This window comes from Ornithorhynchus anatinus, chromosome 14 (assembly GCF_004115215.2).
Source record: "Ornithorhynchus anatinus isolate Pmale09 chromosome 14, mOrnAna1.pri.v4, whole genome shotgun sequence".
NCBI lineage: Eukaryota > Metazoa > Chordata > Mammalia > Monotremata > Ornithorhynchidae > Ornithorhynchus > Ornithorhynchus anatinus.
The window spans coordinates 14,733,889-14,750,854 of NC_041741.1; the positions used below are offsets into that span (position 1 = coordinate 14,733,889).

Genomic DNA, 16,966 nt, shown 5'->3' on the forward strand with positions numbered 1-16,966 from the left:
TGCAGACTCTGTGAAAGGCCGATTCACCATCTCCAGGGACAATGCCAACAGCCTGCTGCATCTGCAAATGAACAACCTGAAAATCGAGGACACGGCCCTGTATTACTGTGTGAGAGACACAGTGAGAGAAACTACATCCTGAGCCTGTCAGAAACCTTGGGAGGATTCCTGGGCTCTGCTGGCTAGGGGGAGCAAAGCAGCAGAGAGCAGCTTTGAGAGGGAGTTCTGTTCTGGGTAACTGGGGAACAAACTAGCCTCCAGTTACTCCCAGGTCTATGGGAGACAGTCATTAAATACATCCATGGTAGAGAAGACCCTCCTCTGCCTCTCTGCTCTGTTTGTGCCCAGTGACTCCTGGATCTGGCAGTTTTCCAGATTGTCCCCATCACCAGAAACCCATTGGAGTTGGTGAGACTCTCGGTGCCCTCCCCATCTGGGGTCACTAGTCCTGATTCTGTCCTGAATGTGAGCACACAGATGGCCCTAGACACTGTCTATGGCTTCCATCACTTTGATCAGGACCTTCAGGTCAATCCTAGGGAGAGGTGAATCAGAGCGTCCCCATGAACCGAGGCTTTGTCACTCTTCCTCTTTCTGCCAAAGCACTCAGACCCGTGGAGTGGTAGGGTTGGGGGCGGGGGGGCGAGACAGGCAAGAGGGCAAGAAAGGTGTGGGAGAGATCCTACACTACAGCCGCAGAGGGAGAGGAAACAAGACCATACCTGAGGCAGGTAACATTTTAGCAGGAGGCTCCAGCAGTGAAATCAATAACCAAATGCAAGAAACTCTAGAGGGACAGTTAGAAGCCCTGGAGAGAAGCCATTAATCCCTTGATCATATTTCCCCTCTTTTGGAAATGTCACCAGAAATGTAAGGGACAGGGAGAATAATACTGAGTTAACTAATCAATTAATCAATTTTTGTTCACTTATTGTGTGCAGAACACTGTACTAAGCCTTTGAGAGACTGCATTAGAGAGACAGTAGACAAGATTCATGCCTCCATGGAGCTTACAGTATAGCAGGGAGACTTGCTGGTGGAGGTGGATTTTTTGGTCAGTTCTAATGTACTGGAGGGTTGGGGAGATTCAGGTGAGGGGGAAGGCACTTCTGGGGCTGGGAGATGACATGAGGAAGGGTGGGTGAGAGAGGGAAGCCCAGGGATGAAAGAGGGATAGTTAGGATGCTGTGGAACTGGGAGATAGACCAGGACTTAGAGGAGGGTATGAGGTCAGGGTCAAGGACTCTGCTCCTGCCTGGAAGAGACAGTAGGGGCACTGGAGGTTGCAGGACTATCACACCCCTCCCACAACAAAAGACAATCTTTCTCACCCCAAAGCAGTACCAGCACTTGGGCAAAATATTCTTAGTAGTGTATAAGGGTTCTCTGATCTGCCCACCCAACCCCAGTGTAAGGCACCCCAGGCACTCTCGGTCTTAATCCTCAGATTCCAGATGAGGTAATTGAGGGACAAAGAAGTTTAGAATTGTCCTAGGTCACAGATTAGATAAATGGCAGAGCTGGGATTAGAACCCATGTCCTCTGACTCCCAGGCCTGTGCTCTTTACACTAGGCTAAACTGCTTCCATCTGGACTGATTCACAGATGAGAGTCTACAACTGTTACTGGAGATAAAGGTAGTGTTGTAAGGGGAAAGGTTAGGGTACTATAGGAGGGTACAAATGGGGTCAGAACTGACCTGGTGGGATGGGGGTTAGAGGCAGGTTTAGGGTCTGTGTACACCCCATCGCTCAGCAGTCCTGACCCCAGTCTATCCCTTCAGACCCTAGATACCTGGATCCTGAACCCCCAGATTATGGGATGGGGAGAAGAGAGGCTGGAAGCTCAGTGGAGTAACAGGGGTGGAAGGAAGGATGGTCAGGATCATATGGAAATGGAGAGGGAACAATGGTACTGTACTCTCCCAAGTACTTAATCTAGTGCTCAGCTCAAAGTACAGGTAAAAGAATTGATTCCCCTGAGATTCCATATTGGGCCAGTTTGGGATTTAGGGCCCCATGGAGATTTAACATCATTATTTTCAGAGGCTCCCTTTCCAGCCCTGCCTCCAGCTCAGCTCCTCTCTGCTTCCAGCAACATGATCTCTCTGGCCCATGTCTTCCTCCTCCTCACTGGACTCTCCTGTTTCCACACCTGCTCCGCTTCCTCAGCCCCAGCCCCTGACAACATCCCAGTGCTGGGAAAATTGATCCATGAACTTTAATCCTCTCCTTTTGATTCCCTTGCAGGTGTCCATTCACTGGTGTCCTGCTGCTGTCAATTTCAGTGCTGGCCCAGTTTGGACAGTCCCACAGGCTGCAATGCGACATTAGTGGCTTGACCTGAGCAGCACCTGGATGGGTTGGATCCAACAGGAGCCCTGGAAGGGACTGGAGTGGCTGAGCACTTAGTATAGTTCAAGGAACAATTACTGCAAACCTGTCCATCCGGGACCGATTCACAGCCTCCAAGGACAGCTCCAGTTCTTATTTACAAATGAACAGCCTGAAAGCCGTAGACACAGCAGTGTATTACTGTGCGAGACACTCTGCAGAGGTCAGTGAGTGTGAGCCCAGACACAAACCTTCCCCTGCAGTCGGTCAGGAGGAGGCTGAGCAGCAGGGGGAGCTCAGGATGCTCCCACCATCAGTTGCTCAGTTCCAGAAGCAGGTGGAGAGCAAGGCAGGAAAGGAGTTTCTGTTCAGTGCCTGTGGTTTCCTCTCACCGTCCATAACATAGCTTTCCCCCAGGGACCATCTCCTCTTTCCTCACTGCTGAGTTGCTAAAACAGCGAGGGCAGGATTAAACCCCTGTAAGTGTGTATATTCTGGGAAAGTGGACATTAATATTTGGATTATCAATTTATTTATCACACATCTCTGTTCCTGAACCAAACTCCCCAAAATTTGATAATTGCAGTGGGCCAATATGGAATTAATGGATTCTTAGCCCTGAAATCCAGGTGACTCACCCCATACCATGTCATGAATCCCCACAAAAACCCACACCTCTTCCTCTGCCCAAGTACATAGCCCCATCTCCAGCTCACTGTCATCCTTTATCTGATCTGCATCTGGGCTAGAGCAGTGTCTTTGGGGCAGGACTGGGGACCAAGTCTGGGAGTTCTCCACAGGGATCATCTTAGACCGGAAGATTTAGCATATTCATTCATTCAATCGTATTTACTGAGCAATTACTGAGTGTAGAACATTGCTCTAAGCACTTGGGAGAGTACAGTACAACAATAAACACATTCCCTGCCCACAACGAGCTTACAGTCTAGAGAAGGGGAAAGTCACATGACTTTGCTTGGTGATTACAGAGTGGAGAAGGTGGTTTCTCATATCAGGGAATATTGCATGGTTTAAATCTAGACACATGGAATAAAATTTTATTCATAGATTATGATGTGTTTATTGCCATAATAACTGAAAACACTTTGGAACTACCTTATTGGTTAGATTTACTAGTGAGTTATTTCCTTATAGATTTTTCAAACTGCAATGTGTTCTGACTCCAATGTAAACTCCTGAAAAGTCTAGGAACATTCCCTGACTGCCCCTTCTACTTTCCTATGGTGTTGGAGCATTCAGGCCTGAACAGCAGAAACTAACCTAGTGCTTAGTGCCTGGAACATAGTAGATGCTTAAAGAATACTATTAATAGTAATACAAAAAGAGTCCTCAGTGGGTATATATGGATTGGCTATCTGTAACGGATTTGGGTCTCATAAGGCTGAATTTTTAATATTCTTATTTTCTCCAGTCACCACCTTGATGCTTCCCAGCTCTATCAATGTCCAACCTTTCCTAGTCATCTCAGACACCACTGCTTTGGTTCTGGATGGAGGTTTGGTGGGTTCTTCTCTCTGCAGCAGCGGGCAGGGACTTGCCCCCAGGAGGTGGCTGCTGTGCCTTTATAGAGAGGAAGAGATGCAAATGGGGCTCCTCCAGCCCTGATTAAAGCCAGCATGGCCCCTGTCCCTGCAGCTCTGGGAGAGGAGCCCCAGTCCGCTGTCTGTGCCGTTCTCCTCCTGCCCCCAGAACTGTCCCCACAGCCCACACCATGCAGTCTGCCCTCACTTTGGTTTCGATCTTGACCCTGCTTCAAGGTAATTGAGCAAAGACATGCTTAACATGAATAAATGATGTGTGTGTGTATGTGTGTGCATATGTGATTGTTCTTATGTTCTATATTGTCTCTGTGTTTGCAGGTGTCCAGGGCCAGATCCAGCTGGTGGAGTCTGGAGGAGACTTGAAACAGCCTGGAGGGTCTCTCCGCCTCTCCTGTAAAGCCTCTGGATTCACCTTCAACAGCTATGCAATGAGCTGGGTCCGCCAGGCTCCAGGGAAGGGGCTCGAGTGGGTCGCAGCTATAAGTAGCAGCGGGAGCACATACTATGCGGACTCTGTGAAAGGCCGTTTCACCATCTCCAAGGACAACGCCAACAGTCTGCTGCAACTGCAAATGAACAGCCTGAAAACCGAGGACACGGCCCTGTATTACTGTGCGAGAGACACAGTGAGAGAAACCACATCCTGAGCCTGTCAGAAACACTGAGAGGATATCTGAGCTCCAGTGGCTGGTGGGGACAGAGTAACAGTGACCCCAAACAACAGCTCCAGCCCAGATTTTTCATTTTCTCACACTTAATAATTCCTGAAAATTCAGGGACAATGTCTATCATCCACATTCTAAAAGAGCCACACTCTATACATGGAACAGATCTATGCATTTTGAATTGAATTTTATGATAGTACCATAGCTAATTCAATGAACTGTTAAGCTTGCTTATTTCCTGGTTCCAATCTAACACTATTAATCAGTTTACTACCCAGACTCTGGATAAATACAAACAATTCTCCTAACAGAGGATCTGAAGCACTGGGAATTGGTTCCCATAGGACACTGAGCAGCCAAAAATTAATAATAATAATGATGGCATTTGTTAAGCACTTACTATGTGCAGAGCACTGTTCTAAGCGCTGGGGGCGTTACAAGGTGATCAGGTTGTCCCACGTGGGGCTCACATCTCAATCTCCATTTTACAGATGAGGTCACTAAGGCACAGAGAAGTGACTTGCCCAAAGTCACCCAGTGACAAGCAGCGGAGGCAGAATTAGAACCCACAACCTCTGATTCCCAAGCCCGTGTTCTTTCCACTGAGCCACACATCGCTCCACTGGTATTGAGGCGTGACTACTTGTTTTGTTTTGCTGTCTATCTCCCCCTTTTAGACTGTGAGCCCGTTGTTGGGCAGGGATTGTCTCCATCTGTTGCTGAACTGTAGATTCCAAGCGCTTAGTAGAGTGCTCTGCACACAGTAAGCACTCAATAAATACAATTGAATGAATAAATGAATGAATGAATAGCCTAAGAGCATAGGTGATAAATACCTGCAGCCTCTCCCCTTCTGTGCAGAGGATCGACACTTGCAGCAGCCGTCTGCAGGTCGCCTCTGTCCAGAGCATGAGAAAGCCACTCTGCCTGCACCAAGTGAGAAGCCATGGGATTGGTGAGTGAGTGTCCCGTCCTGCTGAATGCACATGGGGCTGGAAGCCAGGTGCCGCACCATGGGTATGTAATGCATAAGTGGATGTCTCCCGGTGGAAATGGTCGTGGGTGGGATCTAGGGGCTTCATCACAGGTATGTACCACATAAGTAATAATAATAATAATGGTGTTTGTTAAGCTCTTACTATGTGCAAAACACTGTCCTAAGTGCTGGGGAGGATTCAAGGTGATCAGGTTGTCCCACATGGGGCTCACAGTCTTAGTGCCCATTTTACAGATGAAGTAACTGAGGCACAGTGAAGTTAAGTGACTTGCCCAAAGTCACACAGTTGACAAGCGACAGAGCTGGAATTTGAACCCATGAACTCTCACTCACCAGCTGTCACCTGTCGCCGGGGACAGGTTCTTTCAGAATCGGCACGGCGAAAAAGAGAGAGAGACTGGGGATGAAAAATCTGAGTTTTTTTTATAGAATTTATTCCGAGGGGAGAATTGAATTAATTAGTTATTTAGACACAACAAACCGACCTTCCCTTTTGGGAGAAATATGGTGTTAAAGCTTCCCTAATGGGAGGAATACACTAGTATGTTACTCGCGTGTGGCTGGACAACCCGAGCCCACTTATGATTTACTCACAACATGGTGAGGTGGCTGGCTCCCACCATGTGCGTGCCCCACCCAGGAGAAATCCACCATTGCGTTAAATACACTTATGCGTTAAACACTAATGAGTTACATACACTTGTGAGTTTCATACACTTATGAGTTACATACACTTATGCGTTAATCCAAGTTATGCATTACCCACTTATGGTTACTTGCACTTGGTGAGGCGGCTAGCTCCCACCCCGTTCACGTCCCACTCGGGAAGCACCCACTTAGACATCAAATCCACTTATGTGCTACTCGCACTTGGTGAGGCGACTAGCTCCCATCATAGTCACGTCCCACTGGGGAGGCACCCACTTAAACATCAAATCCATTTAAACTTTACATAGTCATGGTAAAGCATCTGGCCTCCAACACCATGAGTGCTCAGCAGGAGGGGACATTCACCCATCCCACGGCTCCTCACTTGGTGCAGGCAGAGCTGCCCTCCCACCCTCTGGACAGAGGCGACCTGCAGCCGGCTGCTGCAAGTCCCATTGTGATTTCAAGAGACATTTGGACAAATTCACAGAGCAGAGTCTAAAATTGTTACTCAAGGAAAATTTGGGGTTGGATTTGGGAAAGTTTAGGGATCTTAGATATAAGGATCAGTATCTACAGTGGAACCATCATAGTGTCAATCAATCCATATTTTTTTTCAAGTGCTTGCTGGGTGCAGAGCATTATACACAGCACTGCCCATCAAAGGGGCTTCAGTCTATAGTGGGAGTTAGACATTAAAATTAATTATGGATATACACATACATGCTGTGGTTCCAAGGGCTGGGTGAATAAAGTGTACAAAACCAACTTCTTTGAATGTGGGGAGAGTGATGGTCTTTTACATATGTAAGGGAAGAGAGTTCCAGGACAGAGGCAGGACATGGGCAAGTGGCTAGATAGACAAGATTTATTCTGATTGGTATTAATAATGTTGATATTTAGAATAGTGAAGTGAATGAACTGGGTTGCAGTAGGAAATGAGCAAGGCAAGGTAGGAAGGGGCAAGGTGACTGAATAGTTTAAAGCCTATGGTAAGGAGTTTGTGTTTGATGTGGAGGGGGATGGGTAAATAGTGGAGGTTCTTGAGTAGTGGGGAAACATGGACTGAATTTCTTTTAGAAAAAAATGATCTGGGCAGCAGAGTGAAGTATGGACTGGTGTTAAGAGAGATAGGAGGCAGAGCATTCAGCAAGGAGGCTGATGCAAGCATTAAAGTAGGATAGAATAGGTGCTTGGATCAACATGATCACAGTATGAATGGAGAGGATAGTTCCGATTTCAGCAATGTTGTGAAGGCAGGATGGACAGGATTTGGTGAAAGATTAAATATGTGGGTTGAATCAGAGAGAGATGAGTCTGGTATAATTTCAGGTTTATGGGCTTGGGAAACAGGGAGGATTATGGTGATGGCTACAGTGGTGGGAAAATCACTGGGAGAAGAGGGTTTGTGCAGATGAGGAGTTCTGATTTTTGGACATGTTACATTTGAGGTGTTGATGGGACAACTGAGTAGCAATGTCCTGAAGGCATGAGGAAATATGAGACTGCAGAGAAGAAGAAAGATCAGTGATGGAGTGGGAAATTTGGGTGTCTCTTCATTGGTATAGTGTACTTTTCCAAGCGCTTAGTACAGTGTTGTGAACACAGTAAGTGCTCAATAAATACAAGTGAATGAATGAGTGAATTAGTGAATCATCGACATAGAGATGGTAGTTGAAGCCATGGGAGCAAATGAGTTCTCCAAGGGAGTGGGTATAGGTGGAGAATAGAAGGGGACTCAGGACTGAGCCTTGAGGGACTCCCACAGTTAGCGGGCTAGATGCAGAGGAATTGTGTCCACTGTTGTACTGTACTCTCCCAAGTGCTTAGTACAGTGCCCTGAACATAATGCTTAAGAAATTCCATTGACTGAGCCTGTGAAAGAGATTGTGAATGAGCAGTCAGAAAGATAGGAGGAGAACCTGATGTGGACAGTGTCATTGAAGTCAAGGTTGGCTAAGATTTCCAGGAGAAGATGGAGATCCACAGTGTGGAAGGCAGCTGAGACAAGGAGGGGGATTAGGATGAAGTAGAGGCCAATAGTAATAGTAAGAATGACAAGAACGACAGGATGGAGACCTCCATTAATGCTAAGGGTGTGGACTTGAGATCACTCAGATAATTTTGCCAGCCTGTGATTTTTGAAGATGATGAAGAAGACAGAGATGCAGGCACAGAAATCCACAGTGAAATGATGCAACCCATGTAAAAGGTCTCCAGAGGCAAATAAATCCTACCCAACCAGAGGGGGTGTTTCTGGATGAAGTGAAGGAATGGGGAGGAGTCAAACAGCAGCTGTTTCCCTCCCTGCAGAAAAGCTTTGTCTTTGCCCCTTTTATAGGCTGTGGAATGAGGGCCCTCTCCATCCTCCTCAGGATGCTGTGAGGAACAGAAACGTCAGGACTCCAGCAGCAGTTTGTCCCATTGAGGCCTCATTCCCCCAAAATGGGCACTTCCAGCATCCTGGGCCTCGCAGCTGCCAGGTCAATGTGTCTGCCCCCATTCACCTAGATCTTGATAAACCATCCTGCCTGTCCTCTGCAGGGGCTCTGGTCAGGATCATTCTGACTCAGAGGCAGAAGGAGATCACCAGGCCTGGAGCATCAATGGTCCTGGACTGTGCAGTATTGGGTTGTGACATCAATGATCACCTCCTGTACTGGCCCTGCCAGGCACCAGGGAAAAGCCCACTTTGGATGGCAGCTTTCAGGACTGGATACTTGTGCACTTTATTGTCCTATTCAAAGGGTGAATCTCTCCCTCCACCAGTGGCTTCACCAACTGACTTCAGGTAGATGGACTGTCTTCAGCAGACATGGCTATGTAACACTGTGTGAAAGAGACAAGTGCAGGGCACTTGAGTGTGAGACCAGACACAAACCTTCCCCTGCTGGTGGTCAGGAGGAGGTTGGACAGCCAAGCGCATCCAGGACCTACTGAGCACAAGGAAACCAGTTCCAGCGCCTTTACGTGAACATGTTAGGTCAGTGCCATAGCTATTGCTGGTCCAGAGCAACAATTTAGCTGGTTCAGGCTTCAAATCAGTCAGTCCCAAACCCTGTAACTGTTGAAGGTGATCAATCAATAGTATTTACTGAGCACTTACTAGAGAAGCAGCGTGGCTCAGTGGAAAGAGCACGGGCTTTGGAGTCAGGGCTCATGAGTTCGAATCCCAGCTCTGCCACTTGTCGGCTGTGTGACTGTGGGCAAGTCGCTTAACTTCTCTGTGCCTCAGTTCCCTCATCTGTAAAATGGGGATTAAGACTGTGAGCCCCACGTGGAACAACCTGATTCCCCTATGTCTACCCCAGCGCTTAGAACAGTGCTCGGCACATAGTAAGCGCTTAACAAATACCAACATTATTATTAAGGGTTGAAACAATTAGCCTGTGTGATGTTGGGAAAGTCACCTAACTCCTCTGTGTCTCAGTTTCTTGACCTGTAAAATGTGAATTCAGTACCTGTTCTCCATGCTACTTAGGCTGTGGACCCCTTGAGGGGAGGGGACTTCGTCCAACCAATGAACTTTTATCTATCCCAGAGCTTGACACTTAGTAAGTGTTTGAGAAATTCCATTTTAAAAAAACCCCAAAAAACAACAAATGTGACACGCCTTGCCTTTTGGGAGTTGATTGAGAAGCTTGGAGGAGGGAGGATTGTAGCCAGGGGGACCTTGTAGAACTCTGATTCCCAAGTGGTAAATATGGAGGGGAGCTGATGAGAGCCTAGTGGATAGAGACAGGCCTGGGAGTTAGAAGGTCATGGGTTCTAATTCAGGCTCGGCCACATGTCTGCTGTGTGACCTTGGACAAGTACCTTTACTTCTCTGGGCATCAGTTACCTCATTTGTAAAATGGGGATTAAGGTTGTGAGGCCCATGAGGGACAGGGACTCTGTCCAACCCAAATTGCTTGTATCCACCCTGTTGCTTAGTACAGTGTTTGGCACATATTAAGTGCTTAACAAATACCACAGTTATTTTATCATTATTATTATTATTATTGTCCTCCCAATGGGGCCTGCCAGAACCCTGAAGATGTGCCTGAGGTGTGTAACTTCTACAGACGTATCCTTCTTGAATACAATCAGAAAAGAAGGTCTTTGATCTCTACATGACAAATGTTGCCTTAAGTCTTAACTGCCTCTAGCCCAGAGTCTGATCAGCTAAAGTTTGACATCAGTTCACTCTGTCCCACCCAGCCCAGTGGTGGCCTCCATTCTGATGGTCTTTCCATCTCTTTGTGAGTTTCCCAGGCTCCTCCTTGCCTGTAATCTTCTAGGGTAGGTGCTGGGATGAGAAGGGGGGACTCCAACCCTGATTTTGCTCCCCAAATGCAAGGAAGGAGACAGAGCAGAATGGAATTGGAATGAATCCTCTTATCTCCATGCCTTCAACTTTCTGCCTGCTATTCTTAGCCCTTTCTCATTCATTCAATAGTATTTATTGAGCGCTTACTATGTGCAGATCACTGTACTAAGCGCTTGGGATGAACAAGTCGGCAACAGATAGAGACAGTCCCTGCCGTTTGACGGGCTTACAGTCTAATCGGGGGAGACGGACAGACAAGAACAATGGCACTAAACAGCGTCAAGGGGAAGAACATCTCGTAAAAACAATGGCAACTAAATAGAATCAAGGCGATGTACAATTCATTAACAAAATAAATAGGGTAACGAAAATATATACAGTTGAGCGGACGAGTACAGTGCTGTGGGGATGGGAAGGGAGAGGTGGAGGAGCAGAGGGAAAAGGGGAAAATGAGGCTTTAGCTGCGGAGAGGTAAAGGGGGGGATACAAACCCCATTTCACTTGAGTTTATTCCATACTTATGGAGCATTCCGCAGTCCATGAATTGAGCAAAATATTGAAATTTAACAGCTGTCTTTTCCCCACTAGTTCCTCAGAGGCAGAGGGCCCTCAAGCCAATCCTCAGTCAATCCTGGGGATATGGACTTTCCTGCCAAACCACTCCAGCTCCTCCAAATCCCACCCCTAATGCCCAAGGCCCTTGGTGCTGGGCTGGGGGCAGGAGAGAGAAAGAATCTGGGAAAACATTATACTCTGGGTTGGGAATGGTCCACAGTGATTTGAGCAGTAACACTGTTCTGAAGATTCAGACAGGTCTGGGCACTTCCTGGGTGTTCTGGTCTCCTCTGGGGCACTGGTCATACCAGTGGGTTATGCGCTGCTTCTCCCAGCAATCTAAGGAGGGCAGGGGACAATCTTAATAGAATCCAGAAGCTTAAGGATTTGTACTGAAATATTTAACTTAAGGTCCCTGTCTCAGGGAATGGAATGGGACTGACTTAGGCAATTCCTGGAAAAGGAAAAAAAATCCCATCACAAATGACCCTAGTGTGCACGTGTGGGAGAGGGAGTGGGTAGGTCATTCATCCAAATCCACTGTGAGCCCGAGGGGCAGGACCTGTGTCCAATCTGCCTACAATCCATCTACCCTAGCACTTAGTTCAGTGCTTGGCACATAGTAATTGCTTATCAAACATCATAATTTAATTAATGAAACACACCAAGGCCATCAGTGGGCAGCATGGTGAAAACAGTGTTCTTCCAGAGTTCTGCTAGGCCTTTCTCTCTGAGGGCCTAGCAGACACTTTCCCAGGAGGCGGCTGCCCTGTCCTTATAGCAAGGAGGATATGCAAATAAGGCCCCTTCAGCCCTGATTAAAGCCTACACAGCCCCTGTCCCTGCAGTTCTGGGTGAAGAGTCCCAGCCCAGCAGTCTGTGCCGATCCCCTCCTGCCCCCAGATCTGTCCCCACAGCCCCCACAATGCTGACTGCTCTCAGCTTGGTTTTCATCCTGACCCTGCTCCAAGGTAATTGAAGAAAGTTCCGAGAAACACTGATAGTATGTGTATGTGCGTGTGTGTATATGTGTATGCTACTGTTTTCATGCTCCATGCTGTCTCTGTGTTTGCAGATGTCCAGGGTGATGTCCAGCTGGTGGAGTCTGGGGGAGACGTGAGACAGCCTGGCGGGTCTCTGCGGCTCACCTGTAAAGCCTCCGGATTCACCTTCAGAAGCTATGCAATGAGTTGGGTCCGCCAGACTCCAGGGAAGGGGCTGGAGTGGGTCGCATACATAGATACAAGTTCTAGCCCAATATACTATCTAGACGCTGTGAAGGGCCGCTTCACCATCTCCAGGGATGATGCCAACAGCCTGCTGCATCTGCAAATGAACAGCCTGAAAACCGAGGATACGGCCCTGTATTATTGTACTATAGACACAGCGAGAGAAACCACATCCTGAGCCTGTCAGAAACCCTTGGAGGATTCTTGGGCTGCTGGTGGCTGGGGGAGCAGAGCAGCAGGTACCACAGACAACAGCCCCAACCCGAAGTTTTCCACCTCCTCGCACACAGTCTCTCATTCCTGAACCTTCAGAGACCAAGTATTCCACTCACATCCCTAACTCAAAGGGTCAGAAACTCCATCTGGGCCAAATCTATGACTTTAAATGCAACTGAATATCAATACCACAGATCACTGAATCAATTTTCAAACTTGTTTATATCCAAGTCCCTACTAACTTGAATAACAGGTTTAGTCACTTCACGGAGTGCCAGAAGTTAAACATGACTGAAATGAAGCATTTCTTATCACAAAGTATCATGAACATTGGAGAATGATTCCCATAAGACACTGCACAGCCTAAATTATCAATAAGTTTAAGAGACATTTGGACCAATTCCTATAAAAGAGGTAAAGATAGGATTGTAAGGGGGAAAGATTGGGTTACTAGAGGAGGTTCAGGTGGGGTTGGAACTGACCCGGGGGTGTGGAGATTATAGGCAGGGATATGAACCATGTACACCCCATAGCTCTCCTGTCCTGACCCCACTCCATCCCTTTCAGACCCCAGTTACCCAGGCCTAAATACCCTTCAGATTGTGGAATGGGGAGAGAAGAAGCTAGGAGTTGGATACGAGGAAGGTTGGTCAGGATCTTATGGACATGGAGGATGGACCTTGGTATTGTACTCCCTTCCCAGACCCACTTTTCATCATTGCCCACTCCCTTTGGTCTTCCCCCATTCCAGTCCCATAGCACTTAGGTTCATAGCTCTAATTTTTGTTTGTATTGATGTCTATATCCCTGCTCTCTAAACTGTAAGATCATTGTGGGCAGGGAAAGTCACTGTTTATTGTTCTATTGTACATTCCCAAGTGCTTAGTACAGTACTCTGCACACAGTAAGCACTTAATAAATATGATTGAATGAATGAATGAATGAAAGCTCTCCCCTTTGATTGATTAATTGGTAGATTTCCTTGAGTTAATCCCTCCATATCTGAACTCCAGATTTGGACTCGCTTGGGGCTTCAGGCACCATGGAGTGTTAAGCAGAGTCAGTTTTCTTGATGTCCTTTGGAATGAGCCTCTATGCAGGAAATTTTGCTTCAAAGTCTCCCATTCAGTATCGCTGAGGATTGTAGGGGTTCGGGGCTTTCACCCTGCAACGGTCCCCTCTCCAGACAACCCAGAAGCTCTGTTTCCCCAGAGCCTCTACTCTTCCAGTGGTGGGCTCTGCCTGTCTAGGTGGGCCCATCCCTATATTCATGTTGGGGTCATTCAGTACTGAATGGGGCATGTACATCCCACAGCTCCAGATTCCTCTTTAATGCCTTCCTGGGCCCCATGGTCCAAGACTTAGCCTATCTCAGGGATTCCCTTTCCAACCCTGCCCTCAGACTCAGCTCCTCTCCATGATCAGCATGGCCTAATGACAAGAGCATAGGCTTGGGAGTCAGAGGACGTGGGTTCTAATCCTGGCTCTGACATTTGTCTGCTTTACCTTAGAAAGTCATTTTACTTCTCTGTGCCTCAGTTACCTCATCTGTAAAATGGGATTAAGACTGCAAGCCCCACGTGGGACAGGGACTGTGTCCAACTGGATTGCCTTGTATCTACGCTAGTGTTTAGAACAGTGCTTGGCACATAGTAAGCACTTAATACCATAATTACTACCAGTCTCATGATCTCTCCACCCCAGGTCTTTGTCCTCACTGGACTCTACTGTGTATTCACATTTCCACTGCTGCTCCTCCCTGCCCCATCCCAGCTAGGGTTAACCCTTTTTTTTTTTTTTTTTTTTTTAACTGTCTCCCTGCATTCCAGTCAGAGGTTGTCCTGACGCAGTTGCCCCCAGCACTGGCCCAGCCCAGATAGTTTCACAGGCTGCAGTGCATGGTCAACGGGTTTGAACTGAGCAGCTATACCCTATATTGTATCCGACAGGCATTCTGGAAGGGGCTGGAGTAGCTGATTAAATACTATAATTCAAGTAGGAATTATTACAACCCGGCCTTCAAGGGCCGATTCATAGCCTCCAAGGACAGCTCCATTTTCTAGTTACAAATGAACAGCTGAAAGCTGCAGACACGGCCGGGTATTACTGTGCCAGAGACCCAGTGTGAGCAGCGAGTGTGAGCCCAGAAACAAACTTTCCCCTGCAGGTGGTCAGAAGAAGACTGAGCAGCAGAGGGAGCTCAGGACCCAATGAGCACTTGGGACGCAGTTCCAGGAGCAGTTGGAGAGCAAGGTAGAGAAGAAGTTTCTGTTCAGTGTCTCTGCTTTCAGAGTCACCTCAGGGGAGGATGCATGCTTAAAATTTAGACAAATTATAGTAAAGCTTTAGACATAGATTACGATATAGACATTCCTATGGGACTGATTTGTGATAACTGAAAACACTCTGGAACTACCTTATTGACAAGATGCATTAATGATTCTTTTCTTGTACGCTTCTTCAACTACAATGTATTCCAACTCCACTGTGACCTTCTTAAAAGTCTAGTGGCATTCCCTTACTGCCCCTGTTACTTCCCCATATTTTTGAAACACTCAGGTCTGAGCAGCAGTACCTATCCCATTGCTTAATACAGTAACTGTTATATAGAGGGTGCTAAATTACTACTAATTTTAAAAAAGAGTTCTTGTAGGATTTATGCCGACAGTATATCCACTGGAGAATTGAGGTTCAGAGGGTTAAATTTTTTAATATTCTGATTTTCCCCCAGTCACCACTTTGATTCTTTTCACTCCTCTCAGTGTCCACCCTCTCCTAGTCATGTCAGACTTTGCCACTCTAGTGCTCAATTCAGGTTCAGGGAGGTTCTTCTCTCTGAGGCTGAGGGCAGGGACTCACCCCCAGGGTGCCGCTGCTGTGCTTTTATAGAGAGGAGGAGATGCAAATGGGGCTACTCCAGGCGTGATTAAAGCCTGCCCGACCCCTGTCCCTGCAGCTCTGGGAGAGAAGCCCCAGCCCTGCTGTCTGTGCCATTCTCCTCCTGCCTCCAGAACTGTCCCCACAGCCCCACCATGCAGTCAGCTCTCATTCTGCTTTCCATCCTCACCCTGCTCCAAGGTAATTGGGGAAAGAGGTGACTAGCATAGATAACTGGTGTGTGTGTGAGCATGTCAATGTTGTTATGATGCATGCTGCTTCTGTGTTTGCAGGTGTCCAGGGTGATGTTCAGCTGGTAGAATCTGGGGGAGATGTGAGACAGCCTGGAGGGTCTCTGCGTCTCTCTTGTAAAGCCTCTGGATTCACCTTCAGCAGCTACTACATGTACTGGGTCCGCCAGGCTCCAGGAAAGGGGCTCAAATGGGTCGCAAGTATAGGTAGCGATGGGAGCAGCACATGCTATCCAGACTCTGTGAAAGGCCAATTCACCGTTTCCAGGGACAACACCAACAGCCTGCTGAATCTGCAGATGAACAGCCTGAAAACCGAAGACACGGCCCTCTATTACTGTGCAAAAGCACAGTGAGTAAAACCACATTCTGAGCCTGTCAGAAACCTCCAGCTCAGGACCAGCAAAGGACAATCGGCTGACACTGGGCCTGGAACAGCTGGAAGTGTTTGTGCTCCCCTCCCGGCTCCAGATCCTCAGCAGTTTCCCCCTCTGCCATTCCAGCTTTATATCCTGCAGAAACTGCCCCCTGCCCTCGCTTTCCAAACGCTTCCAGGCAACATGGACTGTTGGACTGTGTCCAGCCCAATTTATTTGTATCCACCCCAGTGCGTAGTACAGTGCTTGGCACATAGTAAGCGCTTAAATACAGCAATTATTATTAACATCTTCCCCTGTCCTACTCCTTTCAAGTTCACGCTCCCGTCCCATCTGCAGGGTTGAACATAATTTGTTTATGGATACTGCCCCTCTGACTCCGTGACAAGCCCTTCTTTTTTAATTATGCTTGTCATTATTATTTATTTTTCATTAACATATAATAGGTGCTCATAATGGACTACTTCAGTAGGTGCAGAAGTCCTGCTCCTTCCTAAACTGTGAGCTCCATATGGAACAGGGACTGTGACTGACATTATCTGGTATGTACTACAGTGCTTAGAATTGGGTATAGCACATAATAATGCTTAATACCATAATTAATTAAGAAATACCACAGTTAGTTTATTAGGAGTAATTACACCCAAAACAATTACACAACCTTTGCCTCAATGATTCCTGATAAAGTGAGAAAAACACGGCAAAGAATATTAAAATCAAAATCAAAAGGAACAAAGAGGGAATACATCAGCAAAGTTGATGAGGTGGATTGACCTCAGTCATTGACATTCCCTAGGAGGGGGGTCTCTGAAAGAGAACCCACAAGACCTGCCTCCCTCTCCGGTATCATCCCATCGCACCGTAGTTACTGGAAGAACAAACCCACACACCCAGAGGGCCAGAGCAAGGTGGTTACTGGCTGCTGCTCTGCCTCCCCTCTGACCACT

General features: G+C 47.3%; 1 gene segment (V, D, J or C); it reads left to right on the top strand.

The window, feature by feature from the left end:
- The window catches only part of LOC100076640, a 343,932-nt gene that overhangs the window by 50,554 nt on the left and 276,412 nt on the right, over positions 1-16,966 (top strand). Inside the window, 1 exon segment of the C gene segment in view lies at positions 13,874-13,881. Within this exon segment, the coding sequence occupies positions 13,874-13,881 (8 nt within the window).